Source organism: Dasypus novemcinctus, chromosome 8 (genome assembly GCF_030445035.2).
Source record: "Dasypus novemcinctus isolate mDasNov1 chromosome 8, mDasNov1.1.hap2, whole genome shotgun sequence".
Classification (NCBI taxonomy): domain Eukaryota; kingdom Metazoa; phylum Chordata; class Mammalia; order Cingulata; family Dasypodidae; genus Dasypus; species Dasypus novemcinctus.
The window spans coordinates 82,019,598-82,036,063 of record NC_080680.1 but is presented as its reverse complement, the minus strand read 5'-3'; the positions used below and the strand labels follow the sequence as shown (position 1 = coordinate 82,036,063).

The 16,466-nt window shown below is 49.2% G+C and overlaps 1 protein-coding gene and 1 non-coding gene across 3 annotated transcripts in view; both read left to right on the top strand.

The window, feature by feature from the left end:
* Positions 1-16,466, top strand: part of PAX5 (paired box 5) — a 198,632-nt gene that overhangs the window by 58,256 nt on the left and 123,910 nt on the right. For both annotated transcript variants that reach the window (XM_004457266.5, XM_004457267.5), the window contains exon 6: positions 2,307-2,482. In XM_004457266.5, coding sequence (XP_004457323.1) covers positions 2,307-2,482 — 176 coding nt within the window. The remainder of the gene's footprint in view (positions 1-2,306; positions 2,483-16,466) is intronic.
* LOC111763870 (U1 spliceosomal RNA) lies at positions 14,987-15,149 on the top strand. Its single transcript, XR_002796614.1, has one exon. It is a non-coding gene; the product is annotated as a U1 spliceosomal RNA (small nuclear RNA).

Below are 16,466 nucleotides of genomic sequence, written 5' to 3'. Positions count from 1 at the left end.
GTACTGAGGACCGAGGCCAAGGCCAAGTTTTGGCAGGAACGACGAAGGCCAGGACGAGTGGCCAAAGCAGTGGCCGAGCAGAAGCAAGCTGTCTTCCCTGGAATGAGCGTGTGTGCGTGTGTGTGTGCACCTGTGCTCAGAACCTTTGAGAACAGGATCCTTTGTTGGAGGCCGACTGATGAGAGAACAGGGCTGGACAGACGCGGACCGGGCTGTAAACGCCCCGGTCTTTCTAATCCTGGTGGCCTTGTGGGGGGTGGAGCGTGGCTGGAGAAGGGGCTGAGGATGACGTCCTATGGCAGGAGCGAGGACCTGTGTCATGAGAGACCAGCGTCACAGGCTGCTGGTGGAGGGCCTCAGGCTTTTAGGCTGGGACGTAGTGGTCAGAGCCTAGTGTCCACCTTGGCCCCCGTGTGGCAGCTGTCTGGTCGTTAGGGCTGTGGCCCAGTCTCCAGGATCCTCTTGGACCAAAGTTGATGTGGGACCCATTTTTCTCAGGGGCTTGTGAGCTGCCTCTGGAGGCCCTTCTCATAGAGGATGCTGGGGTGCTCTGAGTCTGTTGGCCTCTACGGGGGACTGTGAAAGGCGAGCGCTTGTGAATGCCCAAAGCCGGCGTCGGTGTTCAAACGTCACACCCTGTGTTGCTGTTGCTCCCCGATAGGACAAGCACTGACTTTTGGCTGTGTCTCAGTGACATAATATCCCTCAGCTTCACGCCCCTAGGCTGGTCTCCTTGCCCTGCCGTGGGTGGGGTTTTGCTACGGTGGATGAAGTCTAGGGCAGCAGTGTGCTGGCCCGGGGGTCGGCAGGCCTCGTAGGGCAGCTGTCAGCGTGGGTTCCCACCTTGCTGGTTGTCCCTGGGGCTTCCCAGGGTAAAGGCAGATGTCCTGCAACCGCGTCTGGATTTCAACAGCCCTACATGCTCAGCCCTGTGTGAGCTCAGAGGTTCTCCAGCCCCCCCGGGATGATGGAGCCTGAGGCCACCCCCTCGGTTGAAACTTTTGTGTTCCTTGACTTCATTTTGAGCAGTTTCAGCCCAAGGCTCACAAAAGATATTTCATCACATTTGCTTTTTCATTGATAATTCATAATATATATATTTTGAAATGTAAGCATCATCGCCAGGGACTGTTACAGTGAGGCTGGCTAACAATATAGAATGTGTAGAGAATTTAATCCTGTACTTTCTTTGTAATTTAAGTTTTAAAAATAGGCAATATATTTAAAGTTCTAAAACAGAACAAAACAAACAAGGCATACTCTGAAAAGTCTTCCTGCCCCTACCCTATCAATCTGGTTCCCATCTCTCCAGGTGGGTAACCCCTGGAAATGTTTCTAAAGTTTCCTTCCAGAGTCTGTTCATATGTATACAAAATGCATAGAAAGTCTTATTTTCTTTTTTTTTTAAACACAAAGATTGTATATTATACATGCTGTGCTGTACCTTATTCATCTTTTTCACATAGCAGTGTATCTTGAAGACCTTTCCATGTCAATTCACGGAGGGGATCCTCATTCCTTTTTACTGCTGCATAGTATTCCACAATGTGAATATATCATCATTTGTTTAACCAGTCTTCTACAAATAAACGCTTGGATTGTTTCTCATCTTTTACTACTATAACTTTGTATACATATCACTTTGCATATATGTAAGTCTGGCTGTAAAATAAATTCTCAAAAGTGGAATCTCTCTATCAAAGGGAATGTGCATTTGTGATTTTGATAGTTTGCCAAATTGTCTATCATAGATCTGCAACTAAAACACTTTCACCAGAATTGCGTGAGAGTGTCTGTTTCCCTACAGCCTTTCTAGCACAGTGTTTTATCAGCTGGTCACATGGTATAGTGGCAAATGCTGGGGAGGAGCACCAGCTCTGTGGCAACACTGTCCCTCCAGGAGGCTGTTAATGAGGAGGGGCAACAGTACCTATGACTGGGTCAGCCTGAGCTCACATCTTCAGGAAAATCGCTTACTTTCTCTAGACCTCGATTTTCTCATTTGCAAAGTGGGGGAACTATATCACCTATAGCAGAGGTCACTGGGAGGATTAGATGAGATAGTGCACATAAAGGGCTTTGCGCAGGGCCTGGCGCGTGTCTCTGGGAAGCTGACTCTGCTCATTGGCTGGAGGACCTTGGGCCAGGCGCCCCCTTGTCGGAGCCCTGCTCAGCGTCCTCTGGTCAGGAAGGGGGCTGCGCCCGTTGGTCTCTTAGGCCTTCTTTCCAACCTCAGTATCTAGCACGTCTTTCTTTAGGACTTTGCGTAACCTCAACTCACCCTTCCTCTTTCGTGCTCACCAAAGGTATTCAGGAGTCTCCGGTGCCCAATGGCCACTCGCTTCCGGGCAGAGATTTCCTTCGGAAGCAGATGCGGGGAGACCTGTTCACGCAGCAGCAGCTGGAGGTGCTGGACCGTGTGTTTGAGAGGCAGCACTACTCGGACATCTTCACCACCACGGAGCCCATCAAGCCCGAGCAGGTACGCCCGCCACACCGACCCGCAGGCCCGGGCTGTTCTCCCGAAGGCAGGGGCGCCAGGCGGGCTGTGGGCGGCAGCGTGCCAGGCTCTACTCAGAGCCGGGCTTTTCGTTGTTCTTGGCCAGTCGCAGCAGCCGTGAGGTTGGGAGGACGTGTTCGGGGGCCCTGGTGACTTCTTGCCTCAGCGCTTCTGTCCCTCTGGCCAGCCAGAGGCGTGGGACACGTCTGGCTGCCCTGTCTCTGCTGAATTGTGTCCCTTCCCGGGGTTCTTTGCACAGGGGGGCTGTAACAATTGTCTGGGCCACTGGGGTTCTGGTAGTCTTGGGTCACTATCCTGCCAGTCAGGGTGATGGTCAAAATACCCCGTCTGCCCGGGGTCTCACTGGACGTGGCAGTGTAACGGCCATCCTGGTGTGCACTTCCCTCTTGTCATGGCTCCCTGTTAGGACTTTAAAGACTGAGTCCAAGAGCCTGGAAATGAAGAAGGGGACAAATGCCCACCAGGATTTTGCGCAGGAGAGGGAAGCAGGAGGGCACCCCATTGCTGGGCAGCTAGCTTGCTCCACCTTGGGCAGAGGTGCAGTCACCGTGTGGCTGTGAGGTGGGGCCAGAGCCCTCTGTGCTGGGAGAGGTTCTCCACGGCCAGATAAGGTCCCTAAAGGACCAGACCCAAGGCAGGAGAGTACTTCCTGCAGCCCAGCTGTTGCCAAGCCCTGGGCTGGTTACCTCCAGGCATGGGTGGTTCCTGACTGCCAGGAATTCACATTTGGTGGGTGAGTCAGAGACAGACTCTATGAGCAATAACTTTTCCAGCACTTTCCTAGCTGGCCTTGCTGAGCTTCCTCTAAATGCTAATGCAAAGAGTCTGAAGGGAGAGCCATTCAAATCAATGCTAGCTGCATGCACACGTTCTCAGGGAGAGGAGAGGTGCACAGGGGAGCTTGGGTGGTGAGGCATGAGCAAGACTTTGGGGGCTGCCATCTTGTGCTTATTGGGCTGTCTCTGAGCAGGTCCTATGAGGACCCTCACAGACTGTTTTGCCACTTCATTTTTAGATGGAGAAACTGAGGCCCAGAGAGGCAAAGAGTCTTGCTGAAAGCCACACAGCAAACCATGTATTCAAGAAACATTTACTAAGTGTCTACTATGTGCAAAGCAGGGAGCCCGGCACTGGGGGTACATCAGTGCACAAAATAGCTTGGAGCTGCCCTCAGGGAGCTTACAGATGAGTGGAAGAGTCATAATGAATAAGAATTCCTCAAAGGGTTGTGGATTACAGATGTTCTTAGTGCTAAGGAGGTGATGAGAGTCTGGAGCAGGGCCAGAGTCAGTGGGGGGTCTGGGAGGGCACCGTGGATCCCTGGTGAAATGCATTTATGCTGAGCCCTGGAGGAGTTGGCAGAACCAGGAGAAGGGATGTGGGAGTGGGGAGAATGTGCCAGCAGAGGGAATAGCAGGTGCAAAGGCCCTGAGGAGAGAGGGAATGCGCTGGGTGTAGGGGCCTGGGGAGATTTGGGAGAATTGGTGGGAGGAGGTGCTGGGGAGATGGCCCTGGCCTTGTAGACTGCGGTGAGGATTTTGGTCTTTTTCCTGCAAGTCGAGTGAAGTCTTCACCAGGACTGGTATGGTTGAATGTTCTGGGTAGAGCTGATCCCGTGTGCTTTAGATCCTGGTCTTTAGGGAGAAGAGTCTGTTTCCACCATGAACAGCCTCTCCCCACTTCTCAGAGCCCTTCTGAGAGATGGATGACACAGGAGGAGAAAGAGAGAGGACTCAGTTGGGAGAACTACCTTGGATGAGGCTATCTTTCTCCCCCAGAATATGGGAGAAAATTTATCTTCTAACTGTTGACAAGATCATGGACTTTCAGAGCTGGCCAAGGACTACTGAGCCAAACTTACGACCTCCTCAAGTTTTAGAGGCCCAGGGAGGGAACAGGGCTTGTCTGAGGTCACCTAGCAAGCGAGCGGTGCGGGTGGAGGGCCCAGGCCACTGCGCTCAGCCTGGCGGCCCCCCGGGAAGCCTGCAGCATTTCTAGTCAGTCCTTATTTACTTAAGGCACCCATTCAGAGAGACTCCCCGAGCTTCAGGTGGTTCTCACGGCAGCTTAGAATCTGACTCATAGTTCGTTTAGCTCAGAATCCCCAGAAAGGCTGGGCGGAAGATGATAGGGCTTCGTTATTTGGGAGAAGTCCAGACGCCAGCCGCATGTTATTCCTCACTTGCTCAGGTCTCAGCTTTATCCAGCCTGTTTTTTTGCCTGCTCACCATGAGCCCGGCAGGGTGTCAGACACCCACGGGGTAGAAGGAGGACGCAGGCCGTGGTTCTGCCGCAGGCTCACAGGGGCTGTGTGGAGTGGATCCAGAATCTACAAGGCAAAGGGGAAGCTTCCGTGGGTCACGATGACGTGTGGAATGAGAGAGGGAGAACGTCAAGAGGGCTTCACGGAGGCGGCAGCGTTGACCGGGGGTCCTTGAGGGTAGGGCTGACAGGACCCTGCAGAGGTGGGATTCTGAGGGAGAGGAGGACCCGCGATTGCGCCAGGACCCCATTTCCTCACAGTCTGGGCGCACAGTGCCCTTCAGCATGGTCGGCCTCTGATGGCGTGGCTCCAAGGCGGGGCCGTGGCGGGCCACGTGGCGCGACAACGACTGACTCAGTGTTTTCCGGCTAATCTGCTTCGCCTCCCTGTAATGCGCTGTAATGAGGAGAGATGGGAGGTGAGGCCGCGGGCTGCTGCGCGCACACGGGCACTGGACTATGAATGACATACCCTCGCACCCGGTTTGCAATCACTTTGGACAAATGACGGCTCGAGCAAAGAGCTGCAGGCTGGGAAGGGATGCGAGTCAAGGGTACAGGTTCCTTGAGCCGCCTCGCGCTCCCCCTCAGTGAGGACACGGTTCCGTGGGCCTTTCCTGGGAGCCCCGGAGCCGCGTGGTGGTGGCACCAGAAGGGGCCCCCGGGCCTTGGCTCCTCTCCCGGCTGTGAGCGGAGGGAGCTGCTCGAGCCTGTGTTGTGGCTGAGGTGGGACCTTGCTGTCAGAGCAGCCTCGTGGGGAAGAAAGTGTTCGCTGAGCTTGATTTAAGTCCTGGTCTGCCCCACTGAGCAAGCCACGGCTCTGGGCCTCAGTTTCCAGAGCCGTGATTTTGATAATGATAACAACAACAATTTAACAATATTAACAGTTACTTCTCCCAACTATGCTTCCCAACTATACTTCAAGATCTTGTGCATCCAATCTCCAAGCAGGCAGAGCAAGATTTGTAAGCCCTGGTTTATAGACAGGAATGTTTTTTTCCCCCAGAGTGTTCACCCCATTTTCAGGCCCTGGGAAGGTCCTGGACTTGTCGAGGCCACAGGGCTGGACTCTGACTTCAGGATCTTCTGTTTCCAGCTTGTGCAAGTTGGTTACCTGGGCCTCCATGACTCCGAATAATTCCCAGAGCCAGTTCCTTGACTGGCTGGTCAATCCCCGCTCCCCGCCCCCATCAGTGCACCCCGCCCCTCTTGAGACGTGGGGGTCCTGCCAGTAACTTCTGTGAGGCTCCCAGCCAGCCCCTGCCTTGCCGCTTCTGCCACAGCTCTGCCCTTGGTGGGTGTGCCCAGGCTCCTCGCTTTCACACGGACACCTAGCAAACGCTTTGTCCTGGCAGGAAGGGGTTAAGGAATGCACACTCCTGGGACAACGAAACACTTCCTTTCCAAAACGGTTATTGAAAAAGCAATTCTGTTTTCCCTACACGTGGAGTGAGTAAAAATCACCTTGGAGGAGAAAAAAACAGGAACAACCGCTGGTGGTAGCTGTGGTGTGTGCGCGTGCGGTGGGGTTGTCCGACAGCGGAATCTGTTTCAGTAAAACTTGCGTTGACGCTGTCGCCGGCGAAGGCGCTGCTGGCGGGAGCCCGTCCCTCCTCCGGCCGCCGAGCACAGCCTGCATGCAGTATTTACTCTCGGCAGACTATTAACCAACACCAGGCTATTAATCTGGCTTTTGAGCCTTCACTAAAGCCCATAAAAGCTCACAGTTGTCAAATGGAGTTCATTTTAATTTCCTTTCAATCACAGTAAATTATTCAGGTGATAAATCAGCTGGAGCAGCCTCCTGGCTGTAATAGAAACCCTAATTCCTGGCTAATTATCCAGCCCATTGCTGCCAACAGATCAATACGGGTGCAAAATGGAACGGGCCCAGGGCCCTCCCTCCCATCGGGCTGGAGCCAGAAAGACAGCTGGGGAAGGGGGATGTGCCGCTGACCTCCCAGGAAGTTCAAAGGTCACGGGGTTAAACTGGGAGAAGGCCTGTCCCTTGTCTAACAGAGCAGGCCACCAGAAATGCCTCCTGCTCTGATGAGCCGCTCTGACCGCTGAAGGGTGGCCTTTCTCCAGACCCGTGGCCTATGGCTGAGCTGGCAGATTCCCGCATTCCTACTCCAGCGCCATGCTCTTCCTTGGAAGGGGCTGGGTTGGGTTTCTGAGCATGATTGCGCTCAGGGATGACCCAAACACCGGCCATGAGGCAGAAAAGGGCTGGGCACCCCAGGAGAGAAGGATGAGGCACTGGGCACGGTTCCTGCCCTCGGGGAACTCATTTCCCTCTGTGGTGGGTCTTTGTCCAGCAGGAGCAGGTGGGGCAGGGAGAGGAGGGGATGAGGAGGCAGGTGTGTGAGGCTGAGAGAGGGGGAAGGCTCCCTGGAGGAGGTGCCACGAGTGCTGTGGGATGGGCAGAAGCGGGATCTGTGGAGACGGAGGAGAGCTGCCTGGCGAGGGCATTCTAAGCGGAAGGAACAGCGTGGACCAAGCGTGGAGGAAAGCACGTGTGGGCAGGTGTTCACGGAAATGCAGGCTGGTCTGGGTGGTTGGAAAGTAGAGCGGATGAAAGGAAGTTGGGGCAATGGGACTGGAGAAGGAGGTGGGACTCAAGCCCCAGAGGGCTGGAATGTCCGGTGAGGAGCCTTGACTTTGCACTGTGGTCTGCAAGCTCCGCTCCCTGGGCCTCCTGCCCCTTGCCCTGTCCTCACTGCTGCTGCTGATTGCTCTCTTCCTGCAGCCCTACCCTTGTCATGCCATAACCCCACGTAAAGGAATCCCATGGTTTCCCACGAGAACTCCAGCTCCAGACTTTTGGCTTCCTCATGGCCCTCATCGCCCTTTTGTTCTTCTGCTCGCCAGACCTGACCCCTCCCTGCCCCACATGGCTCCTCCTGTATCAGGACAGGGATGTCCATGGCCCTGCCTGCTCCCAGGGCTGGTGTGTGTGCATGTCTGTGTGTGTGCAGGTGCACGGGCATGTGAACACAGGCGATGGCTCTGAGCGTGCTCTGTGGCAGGTCCTGCAGTTATCATTACTTTCTTAATGTTGTTCAAACCCTGAGCTTCTGCTCGCTGTTTCCTGGAACAGAGCATTCTTCCCTTCAGCAGAAGGCTTGCCTCCCCAGTGAGGCCTTCACTGGCTCACTTCAGCCCCCACTAACTTGTCTCTTGTCTGAGCTCGTAAATGCATGGGGTTATTATTGTAGTACTGTTGTAGCTACAATGCTACCATATTATTGTAGTGTAATACGCACGTAGCTACCGTAGCTACCGTGTGTTCATTGCTTGCCCTGGGTCTGGCTGTGTTCTGAGGAGAACCTTACTTGTTCCCCTGCAGTACTAATTCCCAACTCCTAGCCTCTTCATTTTGCAGATGTGACAGCCGAGGCTTCATGAGGTGATCTCCATGGCTTAGTTAAGGGCACACAGTGAGCGCTGTAGCCACGATGAGAAGCCAAGTTCCTGGCTCTAGAGCCCCGGCTGGTAGCCAGCTGACGGTTGCAGGACAGTCGGGCTTTCCACGGGGACACAAGCTGGGGTTCCAATCTGCACACCCTGGAAGCTGGGCATGAGCCTGGAGGTACTGGGGCGGCCACATAAACTGGTGTGGTATCTGATGGCAGGTACGGAAGTCTAGGGCGGTGATTGTCCTTTTCTACTCTGATCTGGTTCTACTGCTCACCCCACAATGGGGTTGTGCTCAGGGCCAGGCTTCTCTTTTATAGACAAAACAGGGTTTGTTCAGAGGAGCTGACTGAAAATTCTTTTCTAGGAGGGACGGTTGAAGAAATTGGAGTTGTTTAGTCTGATGAAGGGAAGACTTGGGAGTGTGAGTGGGGAAGAGACAAACTAAGAGAACTGTCTAATAGCCCACACTGTCTAACAAGGCATTCCTCCTTGGGCCTCCTTGGAAGGTTGTGAGCTTCCTGTCACTGGAGGCATGTAAGTAGAATCTTGCCCATCTCTTTTCACATATGCTGTATCAGCATATACCTATATGTGAAGAGGGGTTCATTCTAATATAGGAGGTAGGGAAGGTCTGGTGAGAGGAGTGGATGGACAGAAGGAGAACACCTTTTTTCCACAGCATGGTGGGCTGCTGAAGGGCAGTTCCCTCGGGGTCCTCACTAGAACGGGCCGAGAGCACAGGCTCAGGCGCAGGAACCACGGCCTGCGTGGCAGAGGGATGGGAGTCACGACGCCGTGGGAAGCCAAGGGGTTCTCCACTCCTCCAGCGTGGAGAGCAGGGCTGGGACTTTCTAACCAAGATGCCGGGGCTGGAAGCCAGAGATGGGCGTCAGCTTCCTCTGGCAGAAAGTCCAAGCATCCTCTGCCTGGATCCCAGCTCTGACTCCCATGGGGGGGTGGGGGGGTGGATCACACAGACCCATGTCCTCCCCCCAGGTTTCAGAGCTGAGGGTGGGGCAGGGGCAAGGAACAGAACATGACGAAGAGCTGAAGATAAAGGAATCATTAATAATAATAATAAAAAGCTACCTCTTCCATAGCGCTCTAGTTCCCCTTCCAACTCACAACCACCCTAGGAGGTAGGTTCTACCTGAATTACAATCTTCATCAAGCAGTTGAGGAAACCAAGACAGAGATTAAGTAACATGCCCCAAATGACGTAGCTAGGAAGATTGACACACTCCTTGCTCCCTGCCTTTTGTGGGTGTAGATACTTCTCTGGAGTCAGTGCCCTGTATTTGCAGGTGTGGACATTTGCTGATTGGTTCATTCAGCAAATACTTGTTGAGCATGTCCTCTGTGCCAGGTACTGTCTAAGTGCTGGTGCCACAGCAGCAACAAAGACAGACATGGTTCCCAGAATTGACCTTATGGCGATGGAGACTGAGCTTAACAAAATAATCGTATCAGTAAGTACAACGTGTCATTACCCATAGCTGTGCAGTGATAGGTGCTAGAGGAGAAAGACCAGGGTGCAATGACAGTAGAGGAGGACCTCAATCAGATGGATGGGCTGGGGGTCGGGGTGGTTAGGGAGTGTTTCTCTGAGGCTGAAGGTGGTGAGGGTAGTGGGAACAGTGTCTCAGGCAGAGAGAACAGCCTGCTCGAAAGCCTGAAGCTTTATCCAGTAACCAAGAGATGTCCCACGGGGCTGGTCAGCGCAGGAGGCAGAGAGGGCTGTATGATGCAGTCAGCAAGGGGGTGGGGGCCGGATGGGAGGGGATTTGTGGGCCAGGGCCAGGGCTTTGGGTTTTACTTTGAGAGCAAGGAAACTTCCACACGATTCAAAACCTGGTGCTTTTGATCTGTATTTTGCTAGATTATTCTGGAGAACCAGGGAAGGCTCTGGCCAAGGTCCAGGCGGTGTTGCCGTACCCCAGGAGATGGGCGCCTGCCCTGCCTGGGGCTCCTCATCGTTGCCTGGGGATTGTGGCCCACGCACTCTCCAGAGGGCCCGGGGCTGCTAGTGTTGAGCTCAGTTTGATTCAGAACCTCCTGATGGTCAGAGCCACGTGGACAGCACCATCTGCTGCGTGCTTCTCAGAGTCTGCTGGGGGAAAAGAAGGCAATTCCTCAAAAAAAACTTTGTGGCACGTAGAGCGGGCTGGAAATTTTCACGTGGGGCTTCCAGTGTGGGGTCCTGCGGGGGCCGTGGGCACAGGCCTAAAAGGCAGCCTCAGGCTTACGCGGTGCCGTCTTATGGGCGAACGCAGCAGGTTTTACGTGGTGCCGTCATAGGGTGAACGTAGTGTCCACACGCTAACGGGCGCGTTTCTGCGGGGAGAGGGCTGCTGTGACCACGAGGCGAGAAGGCATCTTTTCTAGTAACCCAGCTGCATTAAGCCTCTCTGGGGCAGCTTTTCCTAGATTTCCAATAAAAAACACCTCATGGTCATCTCAAAGTGACCCAAGGGTGGAAATTACATGGACTCCATGGGCCTTATCTCCTTCTCCAGTTCTGCTACCTCGAGTCCATTTCCTTGATCAACCAAAGGGTGACTTCCAGAGAAGAATCATTGTACCTGTTTTGCAAGAGTAGGGGGGTGGGGGAGAGTTGGAGGGAATAGAGAGCAGATTGTCATAGTGTCAAAAAGCATGGGACACCTGGGTTTTTGGTGGTGACTTTTGGGCCAGTCACTTCTTTTGGGATCATGGTTTCTGTATTTGAGGCAGTTGGTCAGACTGGTCATTTTTGAGATTCATTCTAGCTCTAACAGTCTGTGAAAGAAAAAAAAAAAAACAAATTGGAAATTCATCTCTTATTTTTATTTTGATTTGTTTACAGTTTTTTTCTCCTGTCTGTTACACTCTTTTCAATGACAGGAAAAAATCTGTGCATGTGGGGTTTAAAGATACAAGTGAATTGTCAAAGAGATGCCTGCCCCTTGCTGGAATGTTCTTTCATTCATTTATTCATTCATTCATCCAAGCAATTTTCACAGATATGGCATGTCAGTGACATTGACCACCTGTGCTGTGTGGCATAAACTAACAGCAAATGATGCTGCCAAAAGTATGATGTGAGAATTGACTTTTGGGCAGAGATATTTCCCCCAAACAATGCAAACCAATATTTGCAATTAGGAAAAAAGACAAAAGAAAAGATAATTCCAGTTCTACAGGTTGTTTGTTTGGAGGGAGCACTGAATGCTTGGTTTAAGAAATTTGGCTATTCATGAGGCTCTTGAAAACACCTTTATTGCTTTGTAAATTACGAAAAGAAGAAGGATGGAGCAATTATAGGCTCCCCTCTCATCTCAAACATGTAGAAATATTGGACCTACTATAAAAACAAAATGTATTTTTCTATACCTTAACTTGAAAGAAAGAGGAAAATCCCCAGGGGCTGGGAATTGAGAAGGAGTTCAGAACCAGAGCTCTGCGTGTGGGGCTAATGTCGTGGTGGCTCGGGTTCTGGAACTGGAGTAATCCCCAGTGAACAGGGTTTGGGAGTTTGATGCTGGTTTTGGACAGAAAATATGGCCTTCCACTTATGTGATGTGGAAGTTGGTACTGAGACCACTGCAAAAATCTTGAAACCTGAAAGGACTTTTCCATGAAGTGGGCACTAAACAATTTTACCCACAGGCTGAGGTAGTCATAAGGTAACTTAACTCTCCATGGGACTCGGAGGAGAGCAAAAGTTTCCGATGGCAAGTTGAAACCCCATGCCTGTGCCATACACAGGTGTGATATCTCATGATATATTATGCACAAGATATGAGGAACCCAAGAAGAGAAGAAATTATAAAAACTGGACTCCTACCAGTGAAATCCCTGGGAGGTATAGCAGAAGCACATGAAAAACTCTCATCTGGATCCTTCCACAATTCAATATCACAGAACACCTGTAGAATAAATGATGACAACTGAAGATGAGCTTACAATTTAAAAATTGAAAACCACACAAGGAAATGAGGGCAAATCAGGAGATATAACAACCAGGAAGATTAGTTAGTGCTCCCAAGAACCTGAGATAATTACAGTGAACTTGCAGAACATCCAGGACAAAGAAAATTATAAAAACAACCAGAGAGAAAGTATAAATTTAGGCTGGCAGGACACTTTTCTCAGCATTGATAGAAGTTGGAAGACAATAGAAAATATCTTCAAAGTGTTAAGAAAGAATAACAGTGGACCTAGAATTCTGTGCTCAGCTAAGTGGCCATTTAATAATGAAGGCAAATAAAGAAATTTTCAAAGATAGGAAGAGTTTACCACTCACAGATCCACACTAAACAGCAAAATAATGTACTTGAAATAAGAAGGATGTGCAGGATTTCTGGTTTCAGCTCTGGCATGTAAAGAGCTTGGAAGTCATCACTCTTGTCCTTGCAATGGGAAAGAAGCTGAGCAAACTGAAAATCAATGACTTTTCTCCGACCCATCAGAGAATTAAGACTGCAGGAAAAACTTCTGCCCTGAAATCTGGAGAGACAGGTGACTACAGTCACAGGTGAGACCTGCTTTCCTGGAACAGAAGCCTCTGGAGCCATAATCTGGTAGCAACACTTAAATGGTAATTTTGATGAATTGCTCAAGGCTGACTGTGAGAAGGAGAAACGAGAATACCTGCTGTGGTGGTTTGGAGCTATGTACCCCAGAAAAACATGTTCTTAATTTTAATCCATTCCTGTGGCTGTGAAACCATTGCAAGGAGGACCTTTTGATGAGGTTACTCCAGTTAACACAGAGGTTCCTAACCAGGGGTCTACAGACCCCTTGTGAGTCCATGGAAAGATTTCAGGGTGTCTGTGAACTTGAATTGAAAAAAAAATCAACTTACTATCTTCATTTTCTCTGACCTCTAACTGAAATCTGTAATGGTATTTCCTTCACTTATGAATGTATGCAATAAATAAATTACAGTAGTATTCATTTCACCTGACTGGCAGAGGGGTCTGTGGAACAAAAAAGATTAAGAACCCCTGACTTAACACGTGGCCCAACTTAATCAGGATGGGTCTTAATCCTATTCCTGGAGGTCTTTATATGCAGAAAGAAATTCAGACACACAGAGAGAAAAAGCCACAGGAAGCAAGAAGTCAGAAGTCAACAGGAGGAGGGAGAGAAAGAGAAGATGCCACCATGTGCATGGCCAGGTGACAGAGAGCCCAAGGACCAAGGCGCACCGGCAGGCAGTCCCAGCCTTCCGGGAAGAGAGCATCGCCTTAACAACAGCTCAGTTTTGGAATTCTCCTATCTTCAAACTGTGAGCCAAGAAGTTCCTGTTGCTTACACCAGCCCAGTGAATGGCATTTGCTTGCGCAAGGAGGAAGCTAAAACACCCTTCTTTCCCCTGGACTCTGACCCGTCCTCTCAAGGGAGGTGAATGGAGGGCATGTGTCCCATCACGGGATCAGGGAAAGGTGATGCCTGGCAGGGAAGCTAGCATGAGAATGAAAAAATCCTGGTGGCTGCAGTCTTAGGGGGGCCCTCACACTTTCTTGAGTTTCACCTTCAGGAACTCCATCCAGTTCTTACAATGAAGAGGCAAGAAAAAAGTCCCCATGTGTCTCTAGCAGGAGGAGGGAAAGAGTAATAATTTTGAAATATGTCCGGTGTGGTCTCCAAAATGGAGGCCTATTCTAGTTTACCAGAGCCTTAGCCCACCTGAGGAAGGGCAGTTACCAGACTCCATCGTTCTCTAGCTTTCTTGGGTGGAAAAAAAAAAAAAAAAGAAATAGCTGTGAAACACTTGGGAAGATCACAGACAAGGATACAGTCCACTAAAAGACTGAGATTTAATTATAAGATTATAGAATGTTTCCCCTCCCTTCACACCCTACTACCACACCAATATAGCTCAAGTGAATTATAACAGAAAATGTTACAAGTCACGGATTCTATTTAAGGAGGAGTTTTAGGGAATTCGAAAGACCATTGCGGACACAAAAAACAAGGACATTACAGGAATTTGAAGCCTCTGTCACCTATAACTACAGCAAACAAACAAACAAACAAAAAAGCCCAATTCCTAGCCAGAGTAACATAAAAAGTCACAATAAAAGTCTATTTATCTAAATTCATATTATCTGGATATATCAGGTCCAGCTTTCAACAACAAAAAAATTACATGCTAAAAGGACATAAAAAACACAGTCTGAAGAAACAAAGTAAGCATCAGAACCAGACTAGATATGACAGAGATTTTGTAATTGTCAGACAAGAAAATAACTATGATTAATATATTAAGAGCTCTAATGGAAAAAATAGACAACATGAAAGAATAGACAGGTAATTAAGCAGAGAGATGGAAATGCTAAGAAAGAACCAAAAGGAAATGCTAGAAATAAAAAAACAGTAGCAAGAATGAAGACTGCCTTTAGTGGGCTCATTAGTTGACTGGACACAGCCAGGTACAGAGTCAGTGAGCTTGAAATTCAAAGAGGTAAAAGAATGAAAAACCAACCAACCAACCACAGAACAGAACATCCAAGAAGTATGGGACAATTTCAAAAGGAGTAATGTGTAATTAGAATACCCAAAGGGAAAGAAAGAATGGAGCAGGAGAAATATTTGAAGTAGTAATGGCTGAGAATCTTCTGTATTAAAGACAGACACCAAGCCACAGACCCAGGAGATTCAGAGAACACCAAGCAGGATAAATAGAAAAAAAATCTATACCTATTCAAATCTCAGGAAACCAAAGACAAAGAGAAAATCTTGAAAGAAGCTAGAGAAAAATAATCTTACAGAAGAGCAAGGTTAAGCATCGCAGCAATGCTTAGGTGGCAGGGGAGATATCGTGATCACGAAGGGGGTTTTACCAGGGGGAGGTTGTCCACTGAACTCCAGATGTGCTGACCCCCGCGATTCCCCCAACTGTGGGAAACTCAACTGCATAATTTGTGGTAGTGGGGCACTGGGTTTGTGCTCCCACCTTAAAAAAAAAAAAGAATTATAGCTGGTTTCTTCTCGGAAACCATGTAAGCAAGAAGAGACTGAAGTGGAATATTTAAGGTGTTGAAAGAAAAAAACCACCGAGCTAGAATTCTATATCATCAGAAATTACTTTTCAAAAATGAAGGAAAAATAGGAACTTTCTCAGAAAAATAAAAACCGAGGGAATTCATAACCAGGAATGTTAAAATGTCAAATTCTTCAGGGAGAAGTAGGAGACATAGGTCAGAAACTTGGACATACATAAAGAAAGGAATAGCTTCAGAAAAGGAATAAATGAAGGTACCAAAAAGTCTTTTATTTATCTTGTTATTGATCAAAAAGTTAACTGTTTAAATTAATAATAATGCATGAGGTGGTTATAACATATAGATAAGTGAGATGAATGATAGCATGTCATAAGGGATAGGAAGGAGAAATTGGAAACACTCTGTTAAAAAGTACTGTACTACAGGGAAGCGGTTTTGGCTCAATGGAGAGCATCTGCCTATCACATGGGAGGTCTGCGGTTCAAACCCAGGGCCTCCTTGACCTGTGTGGAGCTGGTCCACGTGCAGGGTTGATGTGCACAAGGAGTGCCCTGCCATGTAGGGGTGTCCCCCGTATGGGGGAGCCCCATATGCAAGGAGTGCACCCCATAAGGAGAGCCGCCCAGTGGGAAAGAAAGTTCAGCCTGTCCAGGAGTGGCACTGCACACACACAGAGCTGACGCAGCAAGGTGATGCAACAAAAAGAGACATAGATTCCTGGTGCTGCTGACAAGAATAGAAGTGGACCCAGAAGAAGACACCATGAATGGACAGAGAGAACAGACAACTGGGGCTGAGGGAGGGAAGGGGAGAGAAATAAATAAAAATAAATAAATCTTTAACAACAACAACAACAAAAAAGTACTGTCCTATACATGAAACAATGTAGTGTTATATGAAGGTGGACTTAGATTAGTTATAAATGTATATTATAAATTCTAGGGTAAACACTAATTTTTTTAAAGAAGCATATTAATATACTAACAGAGAAGATAAAATGGAATCATATAAAATGCTCATTTCAAACCCGAGAAGGAGGGAAAGAGGTGGAAAAAAGAAACAAAGAACAAGTGCAATGACTAGAAAAGAAAACAGTTACATTGTAGATAATAGTCCAATTGTATCAATCATCACTTTAATTGTGACTCTTCTAAATATACCCATTAAAGGACAGAGATTGTAATAGTGGATTAAAAAAATGACCCAATTTTATGTTGCTAACAAGAAGGATGTGAAACACAGAAAGGAATGGGATTTAAGAAGCAATAATG